This window comes from Mesoplodon mirus, assembly GCF_964341445.2.
Source record: "Mesoplodon mirus genome assembly, chromosome: 4".
NCBI classification, from domain to species: Eukaryota; Metazoa; Chordata; class Mammalia; order Artiodactyla; family Ziphiidae; genus Mesoplodon; species Mesoplodon mirus.
Window position 1 is genome coordinate 67524358 of NC_138979.1, and position 24729 is coordinate 67549086.

General features: G+C 45.3%; 1 protein-coding gene across 3 annotated transcripts in view; it reads left to right on the forward strand.

Moving 5' to 3' along the window:
- TBC1D2B (TBC1 domain family member 2B) overlaps positions 1 to 24729 on the forward strand; it is an 87160-nt gene that overhangs the window by 40379 nt on the left and 22052 nt on the right. For all 3 annotated transcript variants that reach the window (XM_082619654.1, XM_082619653.1, XM_082619655.1), the window contains exons 4-8: positions 11093 to 11256; positions 14072 to 14304; positions 15010 to 15405; positions 21115 to 21225; positions 22233 to 22417. In XM_082619654.1, the coding sequence (XP_082475780.1) occupies positions 11093 to 11256; positions 14072 to 14304; positions 15010 to 15405; positions 21115 to 21225; positions 22233 to 22417 (1089 nt within the window). The remainder of the gene's footprint in view (positions 1 to 11092; positions 11257 to 14071; positions 14305 to 15009; positions 15406 to 21114; positions 21226 to 22232; positions 22418 to 24729) is intronic.

Here is a 24729-nt window from a genome sequence, read left to right on the forward strand (position 1 = left end):
GTGTTTATGATTTTTGTTTTCTTTTTTTTACTTATGGCGTGCTTAACGAAGGTTTAAATAAGATGCTTTAGGTACGTAGAGAGATTTTAATGACCATAGAAGTATTAAAACAATATTTCTATATTATAAATTCGTGGCTCAAAAATTACATATATTTTATATAAATTTAAAATGGTGTTTTTTTTGTTTTTTTTTTTTTTTTTTTTTTTTTTTTTCTGTACGCGGGCCTCTCACTGCTGTGGCCTCTCCCGTTGCGGAGCACAGGCTCCGGACACACAGGCTCCGCGGCCATGGCTCGCGGGCCCAGCCGCTCCGCGGCATGTGGGATCTTCCGGGATCGGGGCACGAACCCGTGTCCCCTGCATCGGCAGGCGGACTCTCAACCACTGCGCCACCAGGGAAGCCCTAAAATGGTGTTTTAATTAAAGTGTAGTCATGGATTAAGGGATAATTTTTTGTTTAAGTTTTTTTTTTAAATTTATTTAATTTATTTTATTTTTGGCTGCATTGGGTCTTCACTGTTGCCCATGGGCTACTCTAGTTGCGGCGAGTGGGCTTCTCATTGCAGTGGCTTCTCTTGTTGCGGAGCACGGGCTCTAGGTGCGTCGGCTCAGTAGTTGTGGCACACGGGCTCAGTAGTTGTGGCTCATGGGCTCTAGAGAGCAGGCTCCATAGTTGTGGCACATGGGCTTAGCTGCTCCGTGGCACGTGGGATCTTCCTGGACCAGGGCTCAAACCCGTGTCCCCTGCATTGGCAGGCGGATTCTTAACCACTGTGCCTCCAGGGAAGCCCCTTAAGGGATAATTGAATGCTTGTCTGCTGTGCTTTTATTGTGTTTATCAATGCAGTTGAAACTCTCTTAACCAGATTCCATTGCACCAGCTCCCCTATTTAACTGACATTCTAAATTCCCTCTGTAGAGCTGTGGTCTGCAATGACCGCAGGAGACTAATGGGCTACTGCAGGGCACCCTGTGCCTCTGCTCCCACCAGCCACCTGCAAACTTAGCAATAATCGGCTGGCTTTGTTCCTAACTAGTTGTACTTGTTCTTGTAATTACATAATTCAGTGAAATACTTAGTAAACCCATAACATATTAACATGAAACGTTTTTTCTGTGAAAAGTAAGTTGAACGCTTGGGGGAAATTTGATAAAGGTGAGTCACTAAAAAATTGCCAGGATGTGAGTGGCACAGTTGTGAAAGATAGGAGAAAAAAAATTGTTCAAAACCTATAAAGATTCTATACTTAGATTGTTTCACAACTGTAAGTCCCCATTCTACTTTTAAAAAGAAGCAAAACAAATTTGGAAAAGTTAGATAATGTCTTATGGGTGTGATTTATCCAAAAAAGATACCAGGGAACTGTGGTCAGTAGCCTCAGACTCAGGAAGAAGCCTTGGCTGGCCTACATCAGGAGGCTGGCACACCAGCGCACACTTACTTGTGCCTTTATAGGTACATGTGTTTGTTTTAAGTTACTGTGAAATGGTTTCCTGCTTTAACCAACGTTTTCATTAATCTACTAACAGTCCAGATCACTTCAGATAAAAGAATTCAGGTAAAAGCTCTCATGTGCAGTTCTGGCTGGTCCACGTGTGAGTGTGCATGCTTGGGGCTGGGAGTGGGAGTGTGTGCCCTGGAGGCCGTGCAGAGTTTGAACAAGATGGGTAGGCGTGGGAGGTGTGCTTAGGCTGCAGCAGTGCTGCAGGTTATATGATGGCGGTGAGCATTGCCCTGTGGTTCTGTGGGCCTGGACTGCGAGTCCATTGCCAGGTGCTCAGCCATGCCTGACGTGTGGCTGGCAGCTCCCAGCGTCTAGCTCTACCTCTGCTCAGGAGTGGGGTCACGCCGTGGCTAGTGCTCTTTGTAGTCAGCCTGGGTTTTGGACTCACAGTCCTGCTACTCGTTAGCTGTGTGATGTTGAGCCAGTAACTTAACTTCTCTGAGCTTTATATTCTCCATTAGTAAATTGGCGTGTGTGTGTGTGTGTGTGTGTGTGTGTGTGTGTGAATACCCTTCCTCAGTGGGTGGGTGTGTTAAGGTTATAAATAAGAACTGCCTCGCTCAGTGTCTAACTCATTGTAAGTGCTCAGTAAAAAGTGGTCACACGATCCAGTTGCTGCCACTGTTGTTACCCTGCCTCCGTTGAGCCAGTAAGTGAAGTGGATCTTTACTTTATTATCCATAAATAAAGTAGAGGGTGCTTTTCTGGAGGATGGGTGTGAAGACCGGGGTGACTGGGAAGGTGTGCTTATCCTTCTGGGCTTGCCTCTGATAGGTCTTGTGCTAGCCGCTAACCTGCTCTGACTCTTTGTTTTTTGCTTCCCTCTTGACCCCTCAGGCCAGGTATAGTTATTTGTGTGCATGGCTGGTGTTCTCAGGAGACTGTTCTGGTTTTGCTGGCTAGGACCATGCCTGGTGGCTCATCCCCAGTTTGTAGCAGAGGGTGCGGCCCAGACCAAAGCAGGCAGATAGTTGGTGAATTGGGGGAAGTCGTTCATGGCCAGTAACTGTAACATGGTACTTATTTGTGGTTTTCCTTGTAAGGCACAGCTCTGTCTATACCAAGACAGAATTTACTCACCATTGCTACTGCCCCACGCTGATGTTTTAAAGCCAAGCCTCCTGGAGAGCGAAGCATGAAGGAAGGTGACCGGCTTCCTGGCTGGCAGAGTTTCAGTGATTGCGGGAGTTGGCTGGGCTTTCTGCGCCTTGCTGCATTAGCGCCCAGTCCTCTCCGACAGCTCCTTGGGGAGCAAGGGTCATGCTCAGCAGCTCTGTCCCAGCAGTCCTCTCCATCTCCACTGGCCACACACTTCTGGGGGCCCACGAATCAGAAGGGCCACGGTTGCGTGACACCGCTCCATGAAAACTGCTGCAGTGGTGAGAGGAGCGATGGCCGTGGCTTATAACCTTGGCTGGGATGTGTGGTCATCCTAGTCAGCATGGGAAACAGGCCCAGAGAACTTTGGTGCCTTGTTCAGGGCCACCGAGGGCGAGAGTAGTTGGCCCACGTCTGCCATTGTATTTAGAGTTGGGGGCTGGGAAGGGGAAGCTGCCTGCACCCTGTACTGTCTGCCGGTCCTGGGCCCACCTATGGCAGGGGCCCTATTCTCTCAGTGACCCGAATCAGTTCTTGCCACTAGTTCAAGCCTTTCGGGAGGCGTCTCATTGCCTTAGGCCGCAGGCTGCGCTGCTGAACGTGGCATTAGAGGGCCAGTGTGCTCATCTCCCCTATCTCAGGCCTGCTTGGCCTCTTTCAGTTCTTCAAACGCACTGTCTTCCCTATAGGCCCTGGTCAGGCTGACCTTTGCTGGGAGGGCTCTCTCCTCCTGGTGACTCCCGGTCACCCTTCAGGGGAGCCTCGTTCCGCCCACCCCCGTGCTTTTCCTTCACAGCCCTTACTACCACTTGGAATTATTCTGTTTCTTTGCATCCTTGTCTGTGGTCCACCTCCCTGGTGGGGCTGGGGGCTCCATGGGGGGGCAGGGACCCTGTCTGTCCTGGCTGGGTGTGTCCCCAGCACCTCACTTGGTACTTGGCATGTGCTGGGTGTCTGGAGCCTGCTTGAGGAAGGAATGATGAGCGAAGGGCTCGGTACCCCTCCCAGGGCAGAAGCACTCTGTTCCTGCTCCTCGGGGTTTGTCTGTCCTCACCCTGTGCACACGTGCGGGTGGCACTGTCCACACCCTCCTGCCAGGGCCTGCAGTTCCGTGGGTGCTGTCTTTGCTCTTTGGCCTCCTGGGAAGGGGTTTCCTTCTCATGAAGTGTTGTTCACCTTCTTGACTGGGAATCCACAGCAAATAATATACATTCACACATAAATGTATACTGTTTGTAAGCACACAAAACTGAAACAGAAATTTCATACAATTTTAACTGTTATATCTAGTAAAGCTGAGTACTAATTTCTCTTCCAGTGTATTAAAAAAATTCCCATCATGACCCTCGAAATTGATTTCATGGCTCTTTAATTCTATCTCCTGGCCCGCTAATGGGTTGCCACCCATAGTTTGAGAAGCACTGCTTGGAAGGCTGCCTCTGGTTGTGTAGCCTGGCTACCCCCCACCCCAGTCATCTTTGCATCTTCCTCTCCCCCCTCCTCTGTGGCCTGGGTGCTCCATTGGATAAGAGGTAGTCTCTCCCTGCCTTTGAGGTACTTAAAGTCCTCAGGGGTGACAGGCAGGTAAGGAGTCCTGTCCTAAGGCACTGTAGGGTGCAGTTGAGGGCTGAACCCAGCATGTCATGCCTCCCCGGGTGCACTGAGGGGGTGGTCGGGGAGAAGGTCGGGGAGGGCAGGCTGTGCCATGGAAGATGAGGTGGGACCTGCCAAAGGGAAAGGTAAGTACAGAGACTCACTTGTGCAAAGGTGTGGAAGTCAGAACAGGGTTTCATGAGTTCACAGATTCATGTGCTGGGAACTTAGGGTGCTGGGTGGAGGTGATGATCAAACAGTTGCTGAAGAGGCCGGGAGGCCCAGGGTGAAGGGATGGGGTAGTGTCTGTCCTTTGGGCAACAGGAAGCCAGTAGAGCTGTACCCGCCTGGAAATTCTATGATGAGATTAGTTTTACTTTGATTCTTTTTTTTTCTTTTGAGGCAATGCACATTTTATTAGATGTGTGTTCTTTAGAACAGGTGGACTCATTATCCACATTAAATATATAGGATATGGGCTTCCCTGGTGGCGCAGTGGTTGAGAGTCCACCTGCCGATGCAGGGGACACGGGTTCGTGCCCCGGTCCGGGAGGATCCCACATGCCGCGGAGCGGCTGGGCCCGTGAGCCATGGCCGCTGAGCCTGCGCGTCCGGAGCCTGTGCTCCGCAGAGGGAGAGGCCACAGCAGTGAGAGGCCTGCGTACCGCAAAAAAAAAAAAAAAAAAAATGTATAGGATATTTTGGAAAGGGCCTTTCTTTTTAAAAAATTATTTATTTATTTATTTATTTATTAAGGCTGCCCGGGTCTTAGTTGCGGCACACGGGATCTTCGTTGTGGCATGAGGGATCTTTAGTTACGGCATGAGGACTTCTTAGTTGTGGCATGCATGTAGGATCTAGTTCCCCAACCAGGGATCGAACCTGAGCCCCTTGCGTTGGGAGTGCAGAGTCTTAACCCACTGGACCATGAGGGAAGTCCCTGGAAAGGGCCTTCCTGATGACACTTCTTTCCCATTATGTCAACAATAAATATATTTTAACTTTAGATATAATGCTCCAAGCTTGAATGCCTGTTGAAATACGGACTGTAACAAAAAGTAGTCTTGCAAAGCCCATGGTTCGAAGGGCAGTAGCTTATTGGAGAGTGGTTGTGTTCATTTTCTCTGGCTGCTGTAACAAATTACCATAAACTTGGTGGGTTAAAACAACATAAATTCATTCTGTTAGAGTTCTGGAGGCCAGAAGTCCAAATCAGTCTCACTGGGCTAAAGTCAAGGTGTCAGCTGGGCTGGTTCCTTCTGGAGGCTCCAGGTGGGAACGCGTCCCTGGCCTCTTCCAGCTCCTGGTGGCTGCCAGCATTCCTCGGCCTGTGGCCGCATCACTCTAATCTGCCTCCCCAGTTACGTCACTTGCTTCCCTTCTTATAGTGATAGCTTCCTCTGCCTCTCTCTTATAAGGACACTCGTGGTGACATTTAGGGCCCTCTCAGATCATCCAGGGTCATCTCCCCATCTCAAGATCTTAATATAATCACATCTGCAAGTCCTTTTTGGTTATTTTTCCTTTTTTTTTTTTTTTAAATCATTTCAAATAACATTGTCCTGGTATCCCTGTACATACGTCTCCATGTCCTTGTGAGAATCTATCTGAAGAATTGATATGTGCGAGAGGAGATACTGCATCATCTTTATTAGGATAGCTATTGCCAATCAGAGCCCCCCCGCCCCCACTTTTTGTTTCTCTTGCCAGGGCTTGTAGTTAGGAGGGACGGAGCCGATTGGCTGCCCTGGGGGTAGCCTGCTCTCCTTCTGCCCCTGTCTTCCTGACACGTACAAGGTAGTAGCAGAGGCCAAAACTTGGCTGGGCAGGGTGTTTGTAGAGCTGTGAGCTCTTGAAGGATTTAATGGGGCATTTTCCAGCCGTTCTGTCAACTTCTAAAATTCTAGCTGATTATCAGAGTTGAAATGAATGTTGAAAAAATTATTACTGTTTTAGGTGGACATTTTAAACTGTATGAGAACGGCCTCGAGCATCAGCCAGCAGAACCCCGTTTACACTGGCAGTGAATTCTAATTAGTGCACAGGCAGGACACCTGGTCAGTGCAGAGGCCTCTGCTGACTGGAGTGGACAGGACGAGTGGTTTGAGAAGCATATACTTTACTGACCCCCATGTTGCACAGTCACAGAATTGGGTTTTACCACTAAGATCTAAAGCAGGAATTGGCTCTATAGTGTTTCAGCTTAAAGAGGTTTTCGCTTTGAGCCAGATCTGGTTTCTTCATCACCTAAGGCTTGGCAGGTGGTACCTCCCCCAACCGAGGCTCAGTCCCTCAGCCACAGGTGAGAGCATGGCATTTGTGCAGGTGGGCCTCGTGACAAGGCAGGGATGGCAAGACCATGTTGGGGAGAAGGAGGGCGTGTGGAAGTTCTGAGTCATTTAAGTTGCTGTTCTATCTCCCCAGGCATGTTCTGTTCTTCCCTGTTCTCTCATTCCTCCCTCCTGTATCCACTGTTTAAGGACCAGGGCTGAGTAGCACAGTTTGAAGGCTCTGGCAAATGGCAAGGAGAATTTAACTCCTCAAATCGATGGTGATGGTAATAACATGCCACATGTGAGTGAAGGCTGCTGTGAGACCCTGGCCATAAGTGGGGCAACTGAAATTTTATAGTGTAGTGGGTCCAGTGTACTCAGCTAACTGTATCAAAGAAATGAGCAAAAGTATATGGAGCATTTGTGAAAGTTTCTTTTTTTTCCTGAGCAACTATTCTGAAATAGCTTTCTCCACAGTTTTGTAATTTTTATAAAATCAGACTTTACTTCAACATTGCTCATTGGGTTATAGTGGGGATTTTACTAGCATTCCTCTATGCAGTTCTCTGGGAAGATGTGTAGCACGGTTGCCAGGCACTAGAAGAGACTTAGGAAATAAACAGTACATGTAACAAGTTCTACATTGTTTGTTTGCCAGTTCGCTCTTGGTCCCAGTAAATAAACCATAAGAAAACTTTTATCAGGTGTAAACATATAAGCAGGTATAATTGCCAGGTTCCTGGTGACTCCTTGTTAAAACAGAGTGATGGGAACATAAATGTTTTAGGTAATTTCTCTGCATTCTTCTAAATTCTTAAAGCACTTTTTTTTTTTTTTTTTTTTTTTTTTGCGGTACGCGAGCCTCTCACTGTTGTGGCCTCTCCCGTCGCGGAGCACAGGCTCCAGATGCGCAGGCTCAGCGGCCATGGCTCACGGGCCCAGCCACTCCGCGGCATGTGGGATCTTCCCGGACTGGGGCATGAACCCGCGTCCCCTGCATTGGCAGGTGGACTCTCAACCACTGTGCCACCAGGGAAGCCCCCTAGGTTATTTTTAATTGAAGTATAGTTGATTTACAATGTTATGTTAGTTTCAGGTATACAGCAGAGTGCTTCAGTTATATATTCTTTTTCAGATTCTTTTCTATTATAGGTTATTACAAGATATTGAATATAGTTCCCTGTGCTATATAGTAGGTCCTCATTGTTTATTTTATATATAGTAGTGTGTATATGTTAATCCCAAACTCCTAATTTAGCCCTCCCCATCCCCTTCCCCCTTTGTAACCATAAATTTGCTTACCATAAGTTTGCTTTCTATGTCTGTGAGTCTGTTTCTATTTCATAGGTAAGTTCATTTGTGTCAGTTTCTTCAATTCCACATATAAATGATATCATATGATATTTGTCTTTCTCTGCCTGACTTACTTCAGTTAGTATGATAATCTCTAGGTCCAAACATATTGCTGCTAATGGCAGTGTTTCATTCTTTTTTATGGCTGAGTAATATTCCATTGTATATATGTACCACCTCTTCTTTAACCATCCATCTGTTGACAGGCATTTAGGTTGCTTCCATGTCTTGGCTATTGTAAATAGTGCTGCAGTGAACATTGAGGTGCATGTATCTTTTCAAATTAGAGTTTTCGTCTTTTCTGGGTATATGCCCAGGAGGGGGATTGCTGGATCATATGGTAACTCTATTTTTAGTCTTTGAAGGAACCTGCATACTGTTCCCCATAGTGGCTGTACCAATTTACATTCCCATCAGCAGTGCAAGAGGGTTCCCTTTTCTCCACACCCTCTCCAGCATTTATTGGTTTTAGACTTTTTGTCGATGGCCATTCTGACTGGTGTGAGGTGATACCTCATTGTAGTTTTGATTTGCCTTGCTCTAATAATTAGCAATGTTGAGCATTTTTTCACATGCCTGTTGGCCATCTGTATGTCTTCTTTGTAGAAATGTCTTATTTAGGTCTTCTGCCCATTTTTTTGATTGTGTTGGGGTTTTTTTGTTTTTTGTTTTTAAATATTGAGCTGTGTAAGCTGTTTGTATATTTTGGAAGTTAATCTCTTGTTGGTTGTGTCGTTTGCAAATATTTTCTCCCATTCTGTAAGTTGTCTTTTCATTTTGTTTCTGGTTTCCTTTGCTGCGTAAAAGCTTTTAAGTTTAATTAGGTTCCATTTGTTTATTTTTGCTTTTGTTTCCATTACTCTAAAAAATATTGCTGTGATTTATGTCAAAGAATGTTCTGCCTGTGTTTTCCTCTATCTCTAGAAGTTTTGATTTGGATCTTTTTCTCACATCTTCCATATCTCTATTTAACATGTTCAGTCTTTATTCTAGCTTCTCAAACATGGCGAAACAGTTATAGTAACTTTTAAAATCCTTGTTTACTAATTTTATTATTTGTCATTTCTGAGTCTGTTTCTGTTTAGTGATTTTTCTCCTTAGAATGAGTTGTATTTTCCTACTTCTTTGCATGCCTGATAATTTTTTATTGCATGCCCGATATGAGTTTTACCTTTCTGGGTGCTAGATCTTCGTGTGTGTTCCTGTACATATATTCTTAAGCTTTGTTCTGGAATGTAGTTTAATTACTCAGAAACAGTTTGATACTTTTGAAGTTCACTTTTAAGCTTTTTTAGGTAGTATGAGAGCAGGCTTTAGTCTAGGGATAATGTCAGTAGCCTTTTTCCAAGTACCAGTCTACCGTACTCCATGACGTGTGAGGTTTTCCACTCTGGCCGGTGGGACTAGACACTATTGTGTGAGCAGAGGGATGGTTCCCTCTGCTCCTCTCAGGGGGTTCTTTCCCCATTCTTGGATAGCTTTCTTACACACAAGCCTGATAGTACTCTTCTGGAGACTTGGGAACCCTCTGATGTTTCTGCAGCCCTCCATACAGCTCTCTTCTCTCCAGTACTGTGCCCTGTGAACTCCACCCGCCTTGGGATTCCCAGCTCTGTCTTATCAATTCATGGGAGAGCTCCACCTGGGTTCCCCCTGCCTGCACCGTGGCCTGGAAAGTGTCTAGGCAGTAAGCTTGGGCAGGGGTGGGGCTTACCTCATTTGTTTTCCACCTCTCAGGGATCACTGCCCGGTGTAGCCTGATGTCCAATATCTGAAAGTCATTGTTTCCTGTATTTTGTTCAGTTTTTCAGTTGTTTCAGATGACTGTAAATCCAGTCCCTCTTAGTCTGTCTTCACTGGAAGTAGAAATCCCAACCTAGTTTTTAAAAGTTTAATGAAATAATTTTAGCACACAGGCAAGTGTAAAGTATAGTAAATTGATTACCTGGGTAACCGCTACTAAAGTGCATAATTTTGTCATATTTCTGCTGCACTTTTTTTTTTTTTTTTTTTTTTTTTTTGCGGTATGCGGGCCTTTCAGTGTTGTGGCCTCTCCCATTGCGGAGCACAGGCTCCGGACGCGCAGGCTCAGCAGCCATGGTTCATGGGCCCAGCCGCTCCACGGCATGTGGGATCTTCCCGGACCGGGGCACGAACCTGTGTCCCCTGCATTGGCAGGCGGACTCTCAACCACTGTGCCACCAGGGAAGCCCTGCTGCACTTTTTAAAACACAAACTAAAACATTACAGATATGGTTCAAATCCTTTCTTGTCTCCATGATGCCATTCTTTTCTTGCCCTTCACAGGAGTAACCAGTGTTCTGTATTTGGTAATTACCATTCTTGTGTGGATTTTTAAGTTTTACTACATATGTATGTATCTATAAGTGATATCTATTAATAGTATTATCTTGAAGATTTAAAAAAATATCATGTTGTACATGTCATTCTTCAGTTTTCTTTCTTTTCTTATTCAGCATTTAAAAAATATTTGTCAGGCTTCCCTGGTGGCACAGTGGTTGAGAGTCCGCTTGCTAATGCAGGGGACACGGGTTCGTGCCCCGGTCCGGGAAGATCCCACATGCCGCGGAGCGGCTGGGCCCATGAGCCATGGCCTCCGAGCCTGCGCGTCTGGAGCCTGTGCTCCGCAATGGGAGAGGCCACAACGGTGAGAGGCCCACATAGCGCGCAAAAAAAAAAAAGAAAAAAAAATTTGTCCATATGATCCATGTAGCTTTAGATAGAATGTACATTCCACAAGGACAGGAATATTTGTTCACTAGCATATCCCAAACATTTAGAACAGTGCCTGGCACATTGTAGGCACTTAATTAATATTTGTTGAATGAATGAATTCACTTTAAGTGATGTATAGTATTTGATCGTATGAATATGCTACAGTTTATTTATCTGTTCTCTTGTCAATAGATGTTTAGGTTGTTGAGGGTTTTTGCTAATATGAATAGTGCTGCAGTGGATGTTCTTGTTTGTGTCTCCTTGTGCAAATGTTGAAGAATCTAAGAAATGCTGGGTCGCTGGGTCTTAGGGCAAAAACTTCTTCACCTTATCTGTATGTTGCTGAATTGTTCTCCATGGTAATAGTTCCAATTTATACTCCCACCAGCAGTGTATGAGAGTTCTCATTTCTCCATATCCTCACCAACATTTGCTATTATCAGATTTTAGTTTTTGCCAAGCGTATGTATGTGACATTACGTTTCACGTTACCATTTTTTTAAAAAATAAAACATTTCATTTTTCCCAATAGAAATTCAATGTCTTCTTTTCGTCCTGGAAGAGGGCATAACGACAGTCGGAGGAGTGTGTTTTACACCAATGAAGAGTGGGAGCTTTTAGAGCCAAGCCCTAAGGACCTGGAGGAGTCCCTGGTACAGGAAGAAAGGAAGAAGCAGATCCCTGAAGGAAACAAAGGTATGGATGTGGTTCCTGCTGTCTTTCATTCTCTCCGCTGCCATCTGTTAACCACTGGTGATGTGGGAGACCCTTTGGTAGCAGGTATCACGGGGAGCATGAGACCCAACGGGAGTTGTATTCTCTTTGTGGGAAATAAAACATAAAGGCTTGAAAATGAAATGTCACAAGAAATAAATAACTGCCCAATCCTGTGGTTCTGAAACTTTTTCAGGAGATAGAAGATCTGGAAGTCATGGTGCTCTTTACAGAAATACTGATTTAAAAAACACTAAAACTTTTTATTTATAGAAATTTGTTAATGCACACACAAGTAGAAGCTGTAGTGTCACATTCCACAGTTTTGAACTTATGGCCTCTCTTTTTTCCTCTGTATCTCCTCTGAGCTCCTGCCCCTCCTGGCACCCACCACCAGCTGGGTTTTTTTAAAGGAAGTTCTAGATATTAATCCTTTGCATCTGTAAACATTTTAGTAGGTATCTCCAAGAGATGACTCTTTAAAAGAACCACAGCTTCATAGTTATACCTAAACACTTACAGTAAATCCTTCTTGTCTACTTCCCCAGTTGTTCCATAAATGTCTGCATGCAGTTGGCATGAGCAAATGAGGGGCTAACAGGCCCCCAAGTGTGTTTAGTTGTGTGTCTTCTTGGGTCTCTTTCAGTCTGAACAGTTCTCTGTTTGTTTTTTGTCTTCCATTTCCCTTGCCACGCCTGTTGAAGAAACAGGGTCTACATGTCAAGGAATTGCCCACATTCTGGATTTTGTTAATTATATTTTGCGGGGTCACAGTATATGCTCCTCCATCCCTGTATTTCCTATACACTTGTCGCTAGAGTAGAGGCCTGCCCAAATTCAGGGTTGACTTTTAATTATGACAAGAATATTTTGGGGTGGGGTGGGGGCTAGGGATGCTGTGTATTTCTTGTTGCATCATATCTGGAACCACATCATATCTGGTTTTCCCTCTTTTTGTGATATTAAGGTCAATCAGGATTTAGGGTGTCGGCCTGACCTGTTCATACATCTCTCCATTGGCATTTTGCCTAATGCGTTAAGCAGCCCTTCATGATCCTACATCCATTGATCCACTGAGGGAATATTGATGTTTGAAATGTAAAATAACAATAAATAATTTTGAAATTCTGCCTTATGCTTCATTCTGGCTCGAGCTGGCAGGATTAGGAGGCAGGATTTTAGGAAGTCTTTACTGAGGGCACATACTTACTGAAGGTAATATTTTTTTCTGTCCCCTGGGAAAGGACCACATGACTTACTTTGGTGGGGGGTTTACTTGTGATCCCCAGGATGGTAGCATGGAACCCTAAGGTCCAGTGTGACGTGGTGAAGATGTGGGTCACGTGCCTCGTGACCCAGCACGTGGCACAGCCAGCGGGGCACCCAGGAGAGGGGCTCATTGTCAACTGGGAAGGCCTTCTGAGGAACAGGGATTTGTGTTGGGGATTTGGATTGTTGAAGGTAAACATTGTTGGCTCTGACTTCCCCATAGAGACTCTAGGAATGAAATGGAAGGGTGAATAGTAGCAAGATTGGGAAGGAAGAATCAGTAAGGCTTAGTGACTCGGATGGGGCAAGAAACTCCCAGCACCCCTGGACAGCAGCTTCTTGTCTGGGAGCAGCCTTCTCAGCCTCTGCCCAGCCCCTGATCCCTTTGAGAGGGAGCCTGTGTGGAAGACATGGAGGGACGAGGATGTCTCTGGATTTTTATCTTGATGATTCATGGATATTTCCTGTAACGGCTCCAAGAATCAGTCTGCTAGCTTCTTGTCCATGTCATTCATGGGAAGTAAGCTAATCTTCATACACACAGAAAAGTCCCCCAATCAGAAATGTATAGCTCAATGGATTTTCACAAAGTGAACATATCCATGTAGCCAGCACTTACTTGAAGAAACAGGACAGTACCAGGAGTCACAGCCTCTATCCCCAAACCCCTTCCAGTCACTGCCTCACCTCCCACCCCCGCCCCCGAAACCACTGTCCTGACTCCTAACATCATAGATTTATTTTGCCTGTTTTCTAAAGTTATATAAATGGAATCTATATAGTATGTACTCTCCTCTTTATATTTTTAATATATATTTGAATCCATTTATACTAAAATTTATTTGGATCCCTCAATATTTTTAAATACTCGTTTTTAAGGAAGAGAATAAAATGTGTTTACAATTAAGAGAACATAAACTCGGGGTTTTTTTGGCTTGTTTTTTTAGTAAGGACAGATTAGCTAAAAATAAGCAGCCGGGGATCCCTAGTGTATCTCTAAGTCCTACCCACTAACTTTATAGATGCAGGCCCTGTCCTTACTAAGGTGCCCGGTGGAAGGGACATCTTGTGTTCAGGATGCTGTAGGAACTTGGAGCAACCATGTTCTTCCCTGGTCTGTGTCTCTGTTCTCTTTGGTCCTCAAAGTACCTGAAATAGGAAAATAATGATATGAACACATAGGCTTAGAACTGATCTTTTGGAAAATAAACTTAACATTACAAAAGAATCTTGAGAGAGTTTAGTACAGTTTTGTCATAAATTCCTCATTAGTACTAATGTATAGTCTGACATTTTTTCGTCTGTCTTAATGCAAAAATTGAGCAAATAGAGAAAGTTTTCTTTAAAAGTGATCACATGAAATATCATCTTTGATTTTAAGCTTGGTTATTATCAAGAATGAGGTAGGAGCAGAGAGTGACGCATGCAGAACTCCTTAGAGGATGATGAATGGAATGTTAATGTATTTTACTGGAATTTCCGAAAGGAAAATTTGACCTGAACTTAAACAAGTTTTGTTTTTATGTAGGAGTAACTGGCTCAGGATTTCCCTTTGATTTTGGACGTATTCCCTACAAAGGAAAACGCCCTTTGAAAGACATGATTGGATCGTATAAAAATCGCCACAGTAGTGGTGACCCTTCAGCCGAGGGGCCATCGGGCAGTGGTAGCACCAGCAAGTTGGCCTCCGAGATGCAGCTGCAGGTCCAGAACCAGCAGGAAGAGCTGGAAAGGTTAAGGAAAGACTTAGCCAGTCAGAAGGTAATTCTTCTTCCTCACATTTCTATCTCATCTCATGTCAGCAGGCCAAGGACCAGAGGAGCAGAACCCGGCTTTCATGTTTCTCTGACTCCATTATTTCCCAGAAGGTGCTTTTCCCCTAAGAGCTGTATGTTGCCACGGCCACCGACCTAGGCACTGCTGTTCTGCTTGGTCATTTGTTCATAGACAGTTGAAATTCCGAAGAGAGTGAAGACCCCTCAGAGTGGGTCGGGGAGGGTGTTGTTTGCACCTTGCCCACGCCTGCTCTGATGTCAGATCTCTCTGAGCATAGCTTCAGCCCAAGGCCCATGAACAGTTGTTAAAAGAGTTTCCACATCCTGTTAAAACAGCAGCTTCCTTTTGAGCTGATCACACCTAATTATACTTAATTCCTCAGCAGGTCAGTGAACTTAGACCTCAGATTTTTTAATACGGATGAACGTTTACTGGGAGCCATTGCTAATTGCAGTCTGCCTGTCCACTATTTCCTGTTTCCTACTATTGTTCTCTACAGACAGCCTTTATGGAATAAATATTTTTCCTTCTCTATTTTTGAGATCCTTTAAGAGGAAGTTGGTTATTAAAATATTTCCAGTAAAGTTTCTGCATTTGCTCAAATACCAATGGTTGCTCCATGCAGGGTTGCCATGATTTCTGCTTTTTCTCCCGCCCCTGCTCCCCACTCCATCCTCCCCTGGCTCCCAGGAGCTCGTGCGGCTCCTGCAGCAGACGGTGCGGTCCTCCCAGTACGACAAGTACTTCACGAGCAGCCGCCTCTGTGAGGGGGTCCTGCAGGACACGCTGGGGCTTCTGCACCAGAAGGACGACCAGATTCTGGGCCTCACTAGCCAGCTGGAGAGGTTCAACCAGGAGAAAGAGAGTCTTCAGCAGGAAGTACAGACGCTGAAGAACAAAGTGGGCGAGCTCAGTGAGCAGCTGGGGATGCTGATGGAGACCATCCAGGCCAAGGACGAGGTCATTATGAAGCTCTCCCGGCAGCTCAGCGAGTGCGAGGCCAGCGCATCCTCTCCCACCTCCATGCCCAGCTCTCCTGTGGCCCTCCCCACAGCCAGGGACCAGCTGGAACTGGACCGACTGAAAGTAAGAGCAGGGCGTGGGCCCCTGTTATTGGGACAAGAAATCCAAAACCCACTAACAGCCTGTCTGTTGATGTCACTGTAGAGCTGCTAGCCTCAGTGAGCTAATTTGATTTGGCATGACAGCAGAGCAGCTGTGCCTTTTTTTAAAAGACAAGTGTCACAGGACTTCTAGTCAGATAATTACTAGGTTTCTAAGAAGCTTCCTTAGAAAATGAAAGTCTCAGCCCGTCAGTGTCGCCATAGCTCAGAACAGTTTCAGACCTCTCCCCTCCCTTGCTTTCAGGCAGCTGCGACTTCTCTTTCTGTTTATACACCCTTAGAACTTCATTATTCCATGTAACCTACAGAGGCTGTTTCTTGCCCCCTCTGTGCGTGGATGCACACACCATCATTTGCATAGCCCGCCTCAGGACATAATGGAGGCCAGGTGAGGGAACACTGTTCCCAACAGCTAGTGTAGGGTCAGGTGGGAAAGCAGACCCTGGCTCCCAAGCACGCCGGGGAAGAGGCCCTACCCAGAGTCAGTGCCCCCCATGCCTAAGGCAGGAGGGTCCTGGCACTCAGAAGGGAGGGCAGAGCTCTCTTCCCAGTGTCCCTTTCTGGCTGGCCCTGGGGATGGGAGGCTGGTTCCTAAATGGAGGTGACTCTCCCCATCATACCCGGGGTGGTGGCCAGCTGATGAGGTAGGAAGAGCGTTACTGGGGGCATGGGCAGTCTGACTCTGTGCCCGCGGAGAAGCGTGCTGGTCCCGAGGGGAGAGCTGAATGGCCTTGGGCCACTGTCAGTCAGGCCACAGCGAGGGTCCCAAAAGTTTTGCTGCCACCAGTTCTCGATTTGGAGAAGTTTCAGGTGGAGAAGTGTCTCCTAGGACATGAGGCATTGGGTGTAGCCCAGACCCCAGCTGACCCCACACAGTTCTGCAGCTGTCAGTCCCACCTGGCTGCAAAGTCTTCCTCACCTGGCTACCCACTTTTTGCAAATAATGTGGCACTGAGGATGTTTTGCCCCCCAAATGCAGTTTATCCTTGAAGGGCAAAGGTTTGCCACTTTTGAGGTTGTTACTGAGCCTGCTTCCTGACTAGTAGTACCTGTCATGCAGTGTCAGTAGACTGGATGCCTGATGGACATGCCTGAGCCTTAAAGATAATTCCAAAATGGAAATTAAAACACTGGAATAATGGCAACTTTGTCGGAATACATATGTGGTCTCCCATGGTGACAACTTCTCAGTGACGGCACCCAGTAGATAGATGAGGCCAGAAGGATTTATTGGTGAGAAGGACCAAAAGGGCAAAAACACCACCAAAACCCTCAATCTCATTACTTTATAATTATATCTACTACAAAAATAGCCGTGTTTTAAAAAAAAAAAGGTCTTGGTTAGTGTTGCCAGTAAAAGTTGGTTTTGTTTATTTATGCAACCTAGAGTGTACGGACCCTAAATATACATCCCATCAGTGATACACGTTTTAAGACCACTTATTTAAGGTCAACTGAATTTTATATTTTGCAAGCACGTCTGTCTTTGTAGTGTTTGGAGAATGACACCAGGGCGTTCGCTTTCCAGATCCCAGTGCTCGGCAGTGGGGGACGCGTGCGGAGCATGTTTTCCCGGGGAGCTGAGCCAGGGTGTGGAGGGGAGCGTGTGGCTTTGTTGTTGTGGCTCCACACAGCTCCTTTTGGAGACGACTGATGGAGCTGATCACAACTAGACTTCTTGACCTTTTCTTTTTGCAGGGTAACGGGTGACATTTTTTTCTTTCTCCAACATTTCTCAGCTTAATTTATAAAGTCTGTGGCTTCAGAATTCCACAAGAGTGAGGTTAAGTGGTGACATAGCTTATGGAGAGGCAGAAAGGTTGTTAAGGGACTTCCCTGTGACCTGTGCGTTCTGAGTGAGTCCTGCCCGGCTTGGTGACCTCATGTTTTCTGACATTGCTCTGCCTGGGCCGGATATTGCCAGGGCATCCCCTGTGCCATGCAGAAGACTGTCACATTCATGCCTCCTCTGTGGTGGCACTGGGAGAATTGGAGTGAAGAATCTCATTGTCCTTCACTTTTAGATACCACATGGTTTCTATATTGATTTCTTCGTTTGACCCCAAATCTAGGTGGGGAAGAAATTTTGTGTGTGTTTTGGGGGGGAAGGTATCTTTTTTGTTGTTGTTACTGTTACTATTCAGTGTCTTGCTTTATAGTCAGTGTATGTGCCTGTAAAGATTTCTGCTTTGTAGAGTATGCTAACATTTCTTTTTGTGGTCTCATATGTGGTCACTTTCTGTTCCTGTAGTATTTTGAGGCAGGAGCACATATTGGTCTTAGGATTTTACCACCCTAGTGATTTAAATATTTTTCCCACACTTCCTTCCAGGCCTTTTCCATGTTTACATAATTGTTCCATTTCCTGGAGTAGATAGACTTTTGTTTCATTCAGGCTTAGAACCCAGGCACTTTCTGTATTGCTATCATTAATGATTCCAGATTGTCCATCTTTTGACTCTGTCATCATTTACTTAATCAGCCTCTGTCTTCTTTCCTGTGATTTGTTATTTTATGAATATCTTCATGCATACAGCTTTTCCTTCTTGGGACTCTTTCATTCATTCCTTCAGTCAGTCAGTCAGCCATGTGCTGGGCTTTGTACTCCACACAAAGTATACAGTCTCTGTCCTGGAGCTCAGAGTTTAGTTTATAAAGCACAAAAACAAAAAAGCTGAATCACAACTGTAATAAACATCAATGAGGAAGGGGATGTGTCCCAGTATGGGGTGGCAGTTTAGACTGAGCATGGGCTCTGGAGTCAGACCTGGCTGGGTTCAAACCCGGCTTTGCCACTCATGACCTCTGACCTTGGGCAGGCTGGTTCACCTCTCTGCCTCAGTGTTCATCTGTGAAATGGCGCTTACCTCATAGGGTCTTGTAAGGGTTAAAAGAGGTATTCCATGTAAAGTCCTCACAGGGCACCTGGCACCTCATAGAGTCTTAACTTGCTGTGATCATCATTCTAGAGAAAGAATCCTTTTTTAAAAAAAATTTTGAATTTTATTATATTTATTTTTTTATACAGCAGGTTCTTATTAGTCATCTATTTTATACACATCAGTGTATACATGTCAGTCCCAATCACGCAGTTCGTCACACACACACACCCCCAACCGCTTTCCCCCTATCTGTGTCTCAACTTCTGCCCTGCAAACCGGTTCATCTGTACCATTCTTCTAGGCTCCACATACATGCGTTAATATACGATATTTCTTTTTCTGTTTCTGACTTACTTCACTCTGTATGACAGTCTCTAGATCCATCCACTTCTCTACAAATGACCCAATTTCATTCCTTTTTATGGCTGAGTAATATTCCATTGTATATATGTACCACATCTTCTTTATCCATTCGTCTGTCGATGGGCATTTAGGTTGCTTCCATGTCCAGGCTATTGTAAATAGTGCTGCAGTGAACATTGGGGTGCATGTATCTTTTTGAATTATGGTTTTCTCTGGGTATATGCCCAGTAGTGGGATTGCTGGATCATATGGTAATTCTATTTTTAGTTTTTTAAGGAACCTCCATACTGTTCTCCATAGTGGCTGTATCAATTTACATTCCCACCAACAGTGCAAGAGGGTTCCCTTTTTAGAGAAAGAATCCTTGAGATACATTATCAGGACTTCCTTAGACTGTAATGCAAAGTTTTACTCAAAGACACAGATGACATGACACACTGTGGTGTCCTGCTCCCTCAACCCACCCTGCTCAGTCTCTGTCCGTCATGGCCCAGTGTATTCTTTAGTTGCCCTCTAGCTCACCTTCCTTCAATCAGCCTGCCTTTTAGTAACATGTTTGTTCATTGTTTCCAAATATGAGAGCTTCAAGACGCCAGGAGAAAGGAGAACATCATGATTCCGATCAGAAAAGGAAGTCTGTGGACCTCCTTTGGGGTTTGACAGCGCCTGTCTTCAATGCTTGTCATGACGTGCGGTCTTGCTGAGACTGAGAAGGTGTGATGCGTATCAGAGCTTAGGTGGGCGTCAGGGGCCAAGCACCTGGGCCAAGAGCGCAGCAGGCCTGGCTCCCAGCCCGACACTTAGTAGTTGTGCAGCCTCCCTGTGGCTCAGCCCCTCACCTAGGAAATGGAGATGACGAGAGTGGCTGCTGAAGAGTTGTGAGGTTTAAATGGGATCGAGGACCTCATGTGCCTAGCACAGGGCACCTGTAACCCATAGCAAGTGCTCCGTAGGTGTCAGCGATTAAAGGGACTGTTGGAACATTTTCAGTTCTTCTGTATTTTCAGGGGAAATTGTGTACCGCCATGGTGGTTTCTAGTTTGGAGATTGGGGCACGTCTCTGGACACATCTCTGGGGAGGGGCCATGGTCTCTGTCCTGGGACAGCACAGGAGTCAGTGCCTTTGTTGACCACCCCTGGCCTGCTCTTGGAGCTGTTGTGAACAGTTTCTCCTGTGATTGAGGGATCAGAAATTCCTTGAAAACTTCAAACAGAGTAGGGGAAAAAGACATTTGTAAAAGACTGAATTTGGTAGGGAGCATTTAGAAATCAGTGCCCCAGTTGTCTCAAAGGTTTCCTTTCGCTTGCCTTGCTCAGAGTTTTGAGGGCTGAAGGTCACGTATGGCACCCTCTTCTGCCAGGGCTGAACTTTTAGTTGGACTTGGCAGAACGTGTCACCAGCTTGTGATGTTCTCTTAAAAACAGAAAGTAAATGTGGCAAAAGTTAACAATTGGCAAATTTAGGTGAAGGGTATATTGTGTTTATTGTACTTTTCTTTCAATGTTTTCATAAGTTTGAAATTTTTTAATGTAAAAAAGTTGAGGAACATGTTCTCTTAGGTGCCTTGTACATTGTAGGTTATATGTATTCATTATTAAGTGTAATTCTTTAAGTAAGGGCATTGTGTATGTGTGTAGCCTCTTCCACATAAACTGGATAAGTAAAAATGAGAATCTACAGAAAATTTGTTCAGTTTCTCTAGTTAAAAAACAAAATGAATGTAAGGCATTACCTTTTGTACCCAATAAATGTGGGTAGATAAAATATTTGCATAGATTTAGGACATAAGTCCTACTTACTTTTCCTAAGGACAGATGAGAAAAATCACCACCATTAAATAAATTTATTTCCCCATCTCCTTCATTACAGCAGTGGTCCCTGCCTACCTTCTACTGCCAAGGGTAACCGCAAAGTTCAGTCAGAAAGTGTCTAGTAATCAGCTTTCATTTCCTTAGAACTTGTTCTAACTTAGCAGGGCTATTTGATTGGTGAGGCAGCAAAATATTAATTATATTGAACAGGGGTCCCCAATCCCTGGGCCACGGACTGGTATTGGTCCATGGCCTGTTAGGAACCAGGCCGCATAGCAGGAGGTGAGCAGTGGGCGAGCGAGTGAAGCTTCATCTGTATTTATAGCTGCTCCCCATCGCTCACACTACCGCCTGAGCTGCACCTCCTGTCAGCATTACGGTGAGTTGTGTAATTATTTCATTATATATTGCAATGTAATAATAATAGAAATAAAGTACACAATAAATGTAAAGCACTTGAATCGTCCCAAAGCCATCCTCCCACCCCCCGGTCTGTGGAAAAATTGTCCTCCATGAAACTGGTCCCCGGTGCCAAAAAGGTTGGGGACCGCCGATATAGAATAATTAATCAACATTCAACCAATGTGAATTGATGGACCTTTTTTTTGCAACAGGATAATCTACAGGGGTACAAAACGCAAAATAAATTTCTGAATAAGGAAATCTTGGAACTCTCAGCTCTACGGAGAAATGCAGAAAGAAGCGCGAGGGATCTGATGGCAAAGGTGGGTCAGGATGGTTATATTCTATTATCTGGGGGGAGGTATGATTCAGAAACCATTTAAAAATGGACATGCTTTAAAATCAGTTCAACCCCCATGCTTGGAGGGTGTGGTTATTGATAACAAATTATATTTAAAGTATATAAAGTGCATAGCCCTGTGTTTAGTTTCACTTCGTGATGAAGACAAATAGAAATGTCCTGAGAGGTGGCTTTTATTCACACATATAATGAAGTTTACAGAAAAAAAATTAAATACAATTCTAAGGTTCCCCCAAATTAAGGTTATTTGGATTTTGATTTATGCTACTGAGTTGTGTGAATCAGTTTCTTATCTATAAATGGGGATGGTGAGGGTGATGCCCCCTCTGTGAACCTGATAGGGTTGGTTTGAGAGTTAGATGTGACTGTGGTGGAAAAGGGCTTTGCAGGGTGTAGAGACATCACAGACTTTCCAGTTACAATCAAATGAAGCTCAGTGACACTGTGTCAGCAGCTGTTGTATGCCTCATACACCTTTTGAGCAGTCCTCAGAATATCTTCCCAAACCTTGTTCCTGCATGTTTTCCAGGGGTGTATTGATTTGTCTGATAAGGTAGCAGATGAGAGCTAGTTCTGGGTCACAGCATCCTAGGAAAGGATTGATGTTGCGTGGGATGGCTGCTTGGGGCTCGTGTCCAGGTGGCACTCAGCTTGACCTCAGTAATGGGTGTGTGGCCTGGTTTCTGCTGCTCACCTCAACCCTGTCCAGAAGTGATATGTGTGTTGACATGCAGAGGCCTTATTACCAGTACTTCTGTGTCATACCCCCTAGAAGGAAGACGGGGCCCATGTGGGCCATTTAAATAAGACAGGTGGCCTGTGGCATAAATTCATCTCTTGTCTTTGATACAGTCTCTTTCTGGCTCACTTGCTAGTGGTTCTTGGCTTGTCATTCTTTGATTGCTTGAGGTACTTGAGGATTGCTCTTCCTGTGTCTCTGATTGGAGGTAACTACCACATTCTCTGTAGTATTCTAGCCTGGAAGCCAAGCTCTGCCAGATAGAAAGCAAATACTTGATCCTGCTCCAAGAAATGAAGACACCAGTTTGCTCAGAAGAACAGGGGCCTTCTCGGGATGTCATAGCCCAGCTGCTGGAGGATGCTCTGCAGGTTGAGAGCCCGGAGCAAGCATTCGTTAAACCTCATCTTGTCAGGTAAAGGTGCTAGTGACCGTTGAGGAGAGTGGGACTCATTTCTCAAGTCCCTCTTTCAACAGCAGTAGCCATTCATTGAGAACTTTACACAATTCTCCGTGTCTCATTTGATGCTCATGACAAGGACCTTCCAGTCATTAGAACAGATAATGTCATCAGTCTTGCTGTAATAATCAAGTAACAGAGCTGGGGTTCAGCCTAAGTTTTCATTCCAAGACCTTGCTCCCATGTACCATGCCAACGTGGGTGGTAGCCAGTCCTGCTGCAAGAGGAGCCTGTCCTCCTATGAGTAGAACCCTCTCCAGAGACATGGCTGCACCCATGGGTGGTTTGAAAGCCAAGGGGGACCCTAAGTGGAAAATTGGGTCTTCTCTGTAAGGGAAGGACACTTGGGTAACCTGATTCAGTGGTTCAGAACTCATTGAGGGTCTGATACAAGCCGTGGACACCCTTGGCCCCAAAATGCAGTTGGACACACACACGATATTGCATCTATTTTGCAGAAAATCATGGAGTGTGGAAGCCTGTGATGGGTCTTGGATTAAGAACCTTCATATCCTAGTTTCTTAAAACTGAGATTCATGAAATACTGGCTCAAGGAGAAATCTGCAAATCCTCTCAGTCCAGTCTCCTCCTGTCTCCGCCCCCTTGCCCCTCTGGCAGCCCTGTGTCTAGGCCCTGCTTGCTGCTGTGGCTCAGCTTCACCAGCCCCACTCCTGGCCCAGGGGAAGCCTGGCTTCAGCTTGAACCACTCTTTCCCTTCTCTGTGCTTACAACACTGGCCTGCCTTGTCCATGTTACTCAGATGACAGGTAAAACTATGCTGTCAGAATGCGACCAATGCCATTGTTACAAAACTCTTACGGAGCCCTGTGTGCTGGGAGCCGTTCCAAGGTCCTTACATGCAGGCTTGTATTTAACGCAGCTCAGCCAGGCGGATGTTTTTATCCTTGCTCAGCAAATGCGGAAGCTGAGGTTAGGGAGGTGATGTAACTTGCCCAGGTCACACAGATGGTGAGTGGCAAGGACGTGGCCCCAGACTGGGCAGCCCCATTCCCAGGCCAGGAGCGCTGTCTCCATGCTGTGCGCTCCTGCTGCGTCCGCAGTGGCGGGGGGACTCCCGTGAGGGCGGCCTAGCAGTCTGCCCTGAGGGCACCACGTCTTCTTCCCACTTGTGTTTTGGGCTCTTACTATTCATGTTGTATCTTTTCAAACTTCATGTATAACTAGAACAATAGCTGTGTATATTGATTTACTTTTAACTTTTCATTATGGAAAATTTCAAACATACAAAGTAGTAGACGGAATCATATGACAACCCCCATATGCAACTGTTACCCAATAATTTAGCAATTATTAACATTTTGGTAATCCTGTTTCTTCGTACCCTTCCCCTCCAAAGTTTTTTTTTTTTTTTTCCTGGAATATTTTAAAGCAAGTACCAGACATGTCATTTCAGCTTTAAACACTTCAATATGTACCTCTAATGGAAGACACGTTTTAGTATGCTAATCCTACCATATTCATACCTTTTTGCAACTTATTTCTTTCAACATTGTTTTCTGAAATTATACAGGTTGATACATGTAGCTCCTGAGAATTTTTTTTTACCTGCCTCACAACTTCACATTTTTATTCCTTCTCTCATGGTGAACACTTAGAATGGTTCAATTTTTCCTTGTTACAAACTGTGGTGCAGGAAACATCGTGGTACATGTATCCATGTGTCTGTGTGTCTGCGTGAGAGAGTTTCTCCAGGGTGTAGGCTAGAAGTGGAATTCCTGACCTATAGGGAATGCGTATCTTCAGCTCTGCTAGATCTGATTTCCAAAGTGCTTGTACAGGTTTACACACTCAGCACCAGTGTGTGAAAGGCCTTTGTATTGGTTTTCTGTGACTGCCATAACAAATTATTGTTTTAAGCCAATAAGTTTGTGATACATATTTATTATGCAACAGTTCTGTTGGTCAAGCAGCCCAGCATGGACTCACTGGATGAAAGTAAGGGTATTAGCAGTGCTGCGTTCCTTTCTGGAGGTTCTAGGAGACAGTTTGTGTCCTTTCTTATTCAAGATGTTGGCAGAATACACTTCCTTCTGGTTGTAGGACTAGGTCTTTGTTTCCTTGCTGCCTGTCAGGTGTGGCCATTCCCAGCTTCTGGAGGCCACCTGCATTCCTTGGCTTGTGGCCGCCTTCTTCCATCTTCAAAGTCAGCAGCCATGGGTCCAGGCCCTCTCCCAGTTCACATCCTTCCTGCCTCTTCTTACATTGTTGCATCTCTGGTCCACTCTTCTGCCTTCCTCTTCCACTTT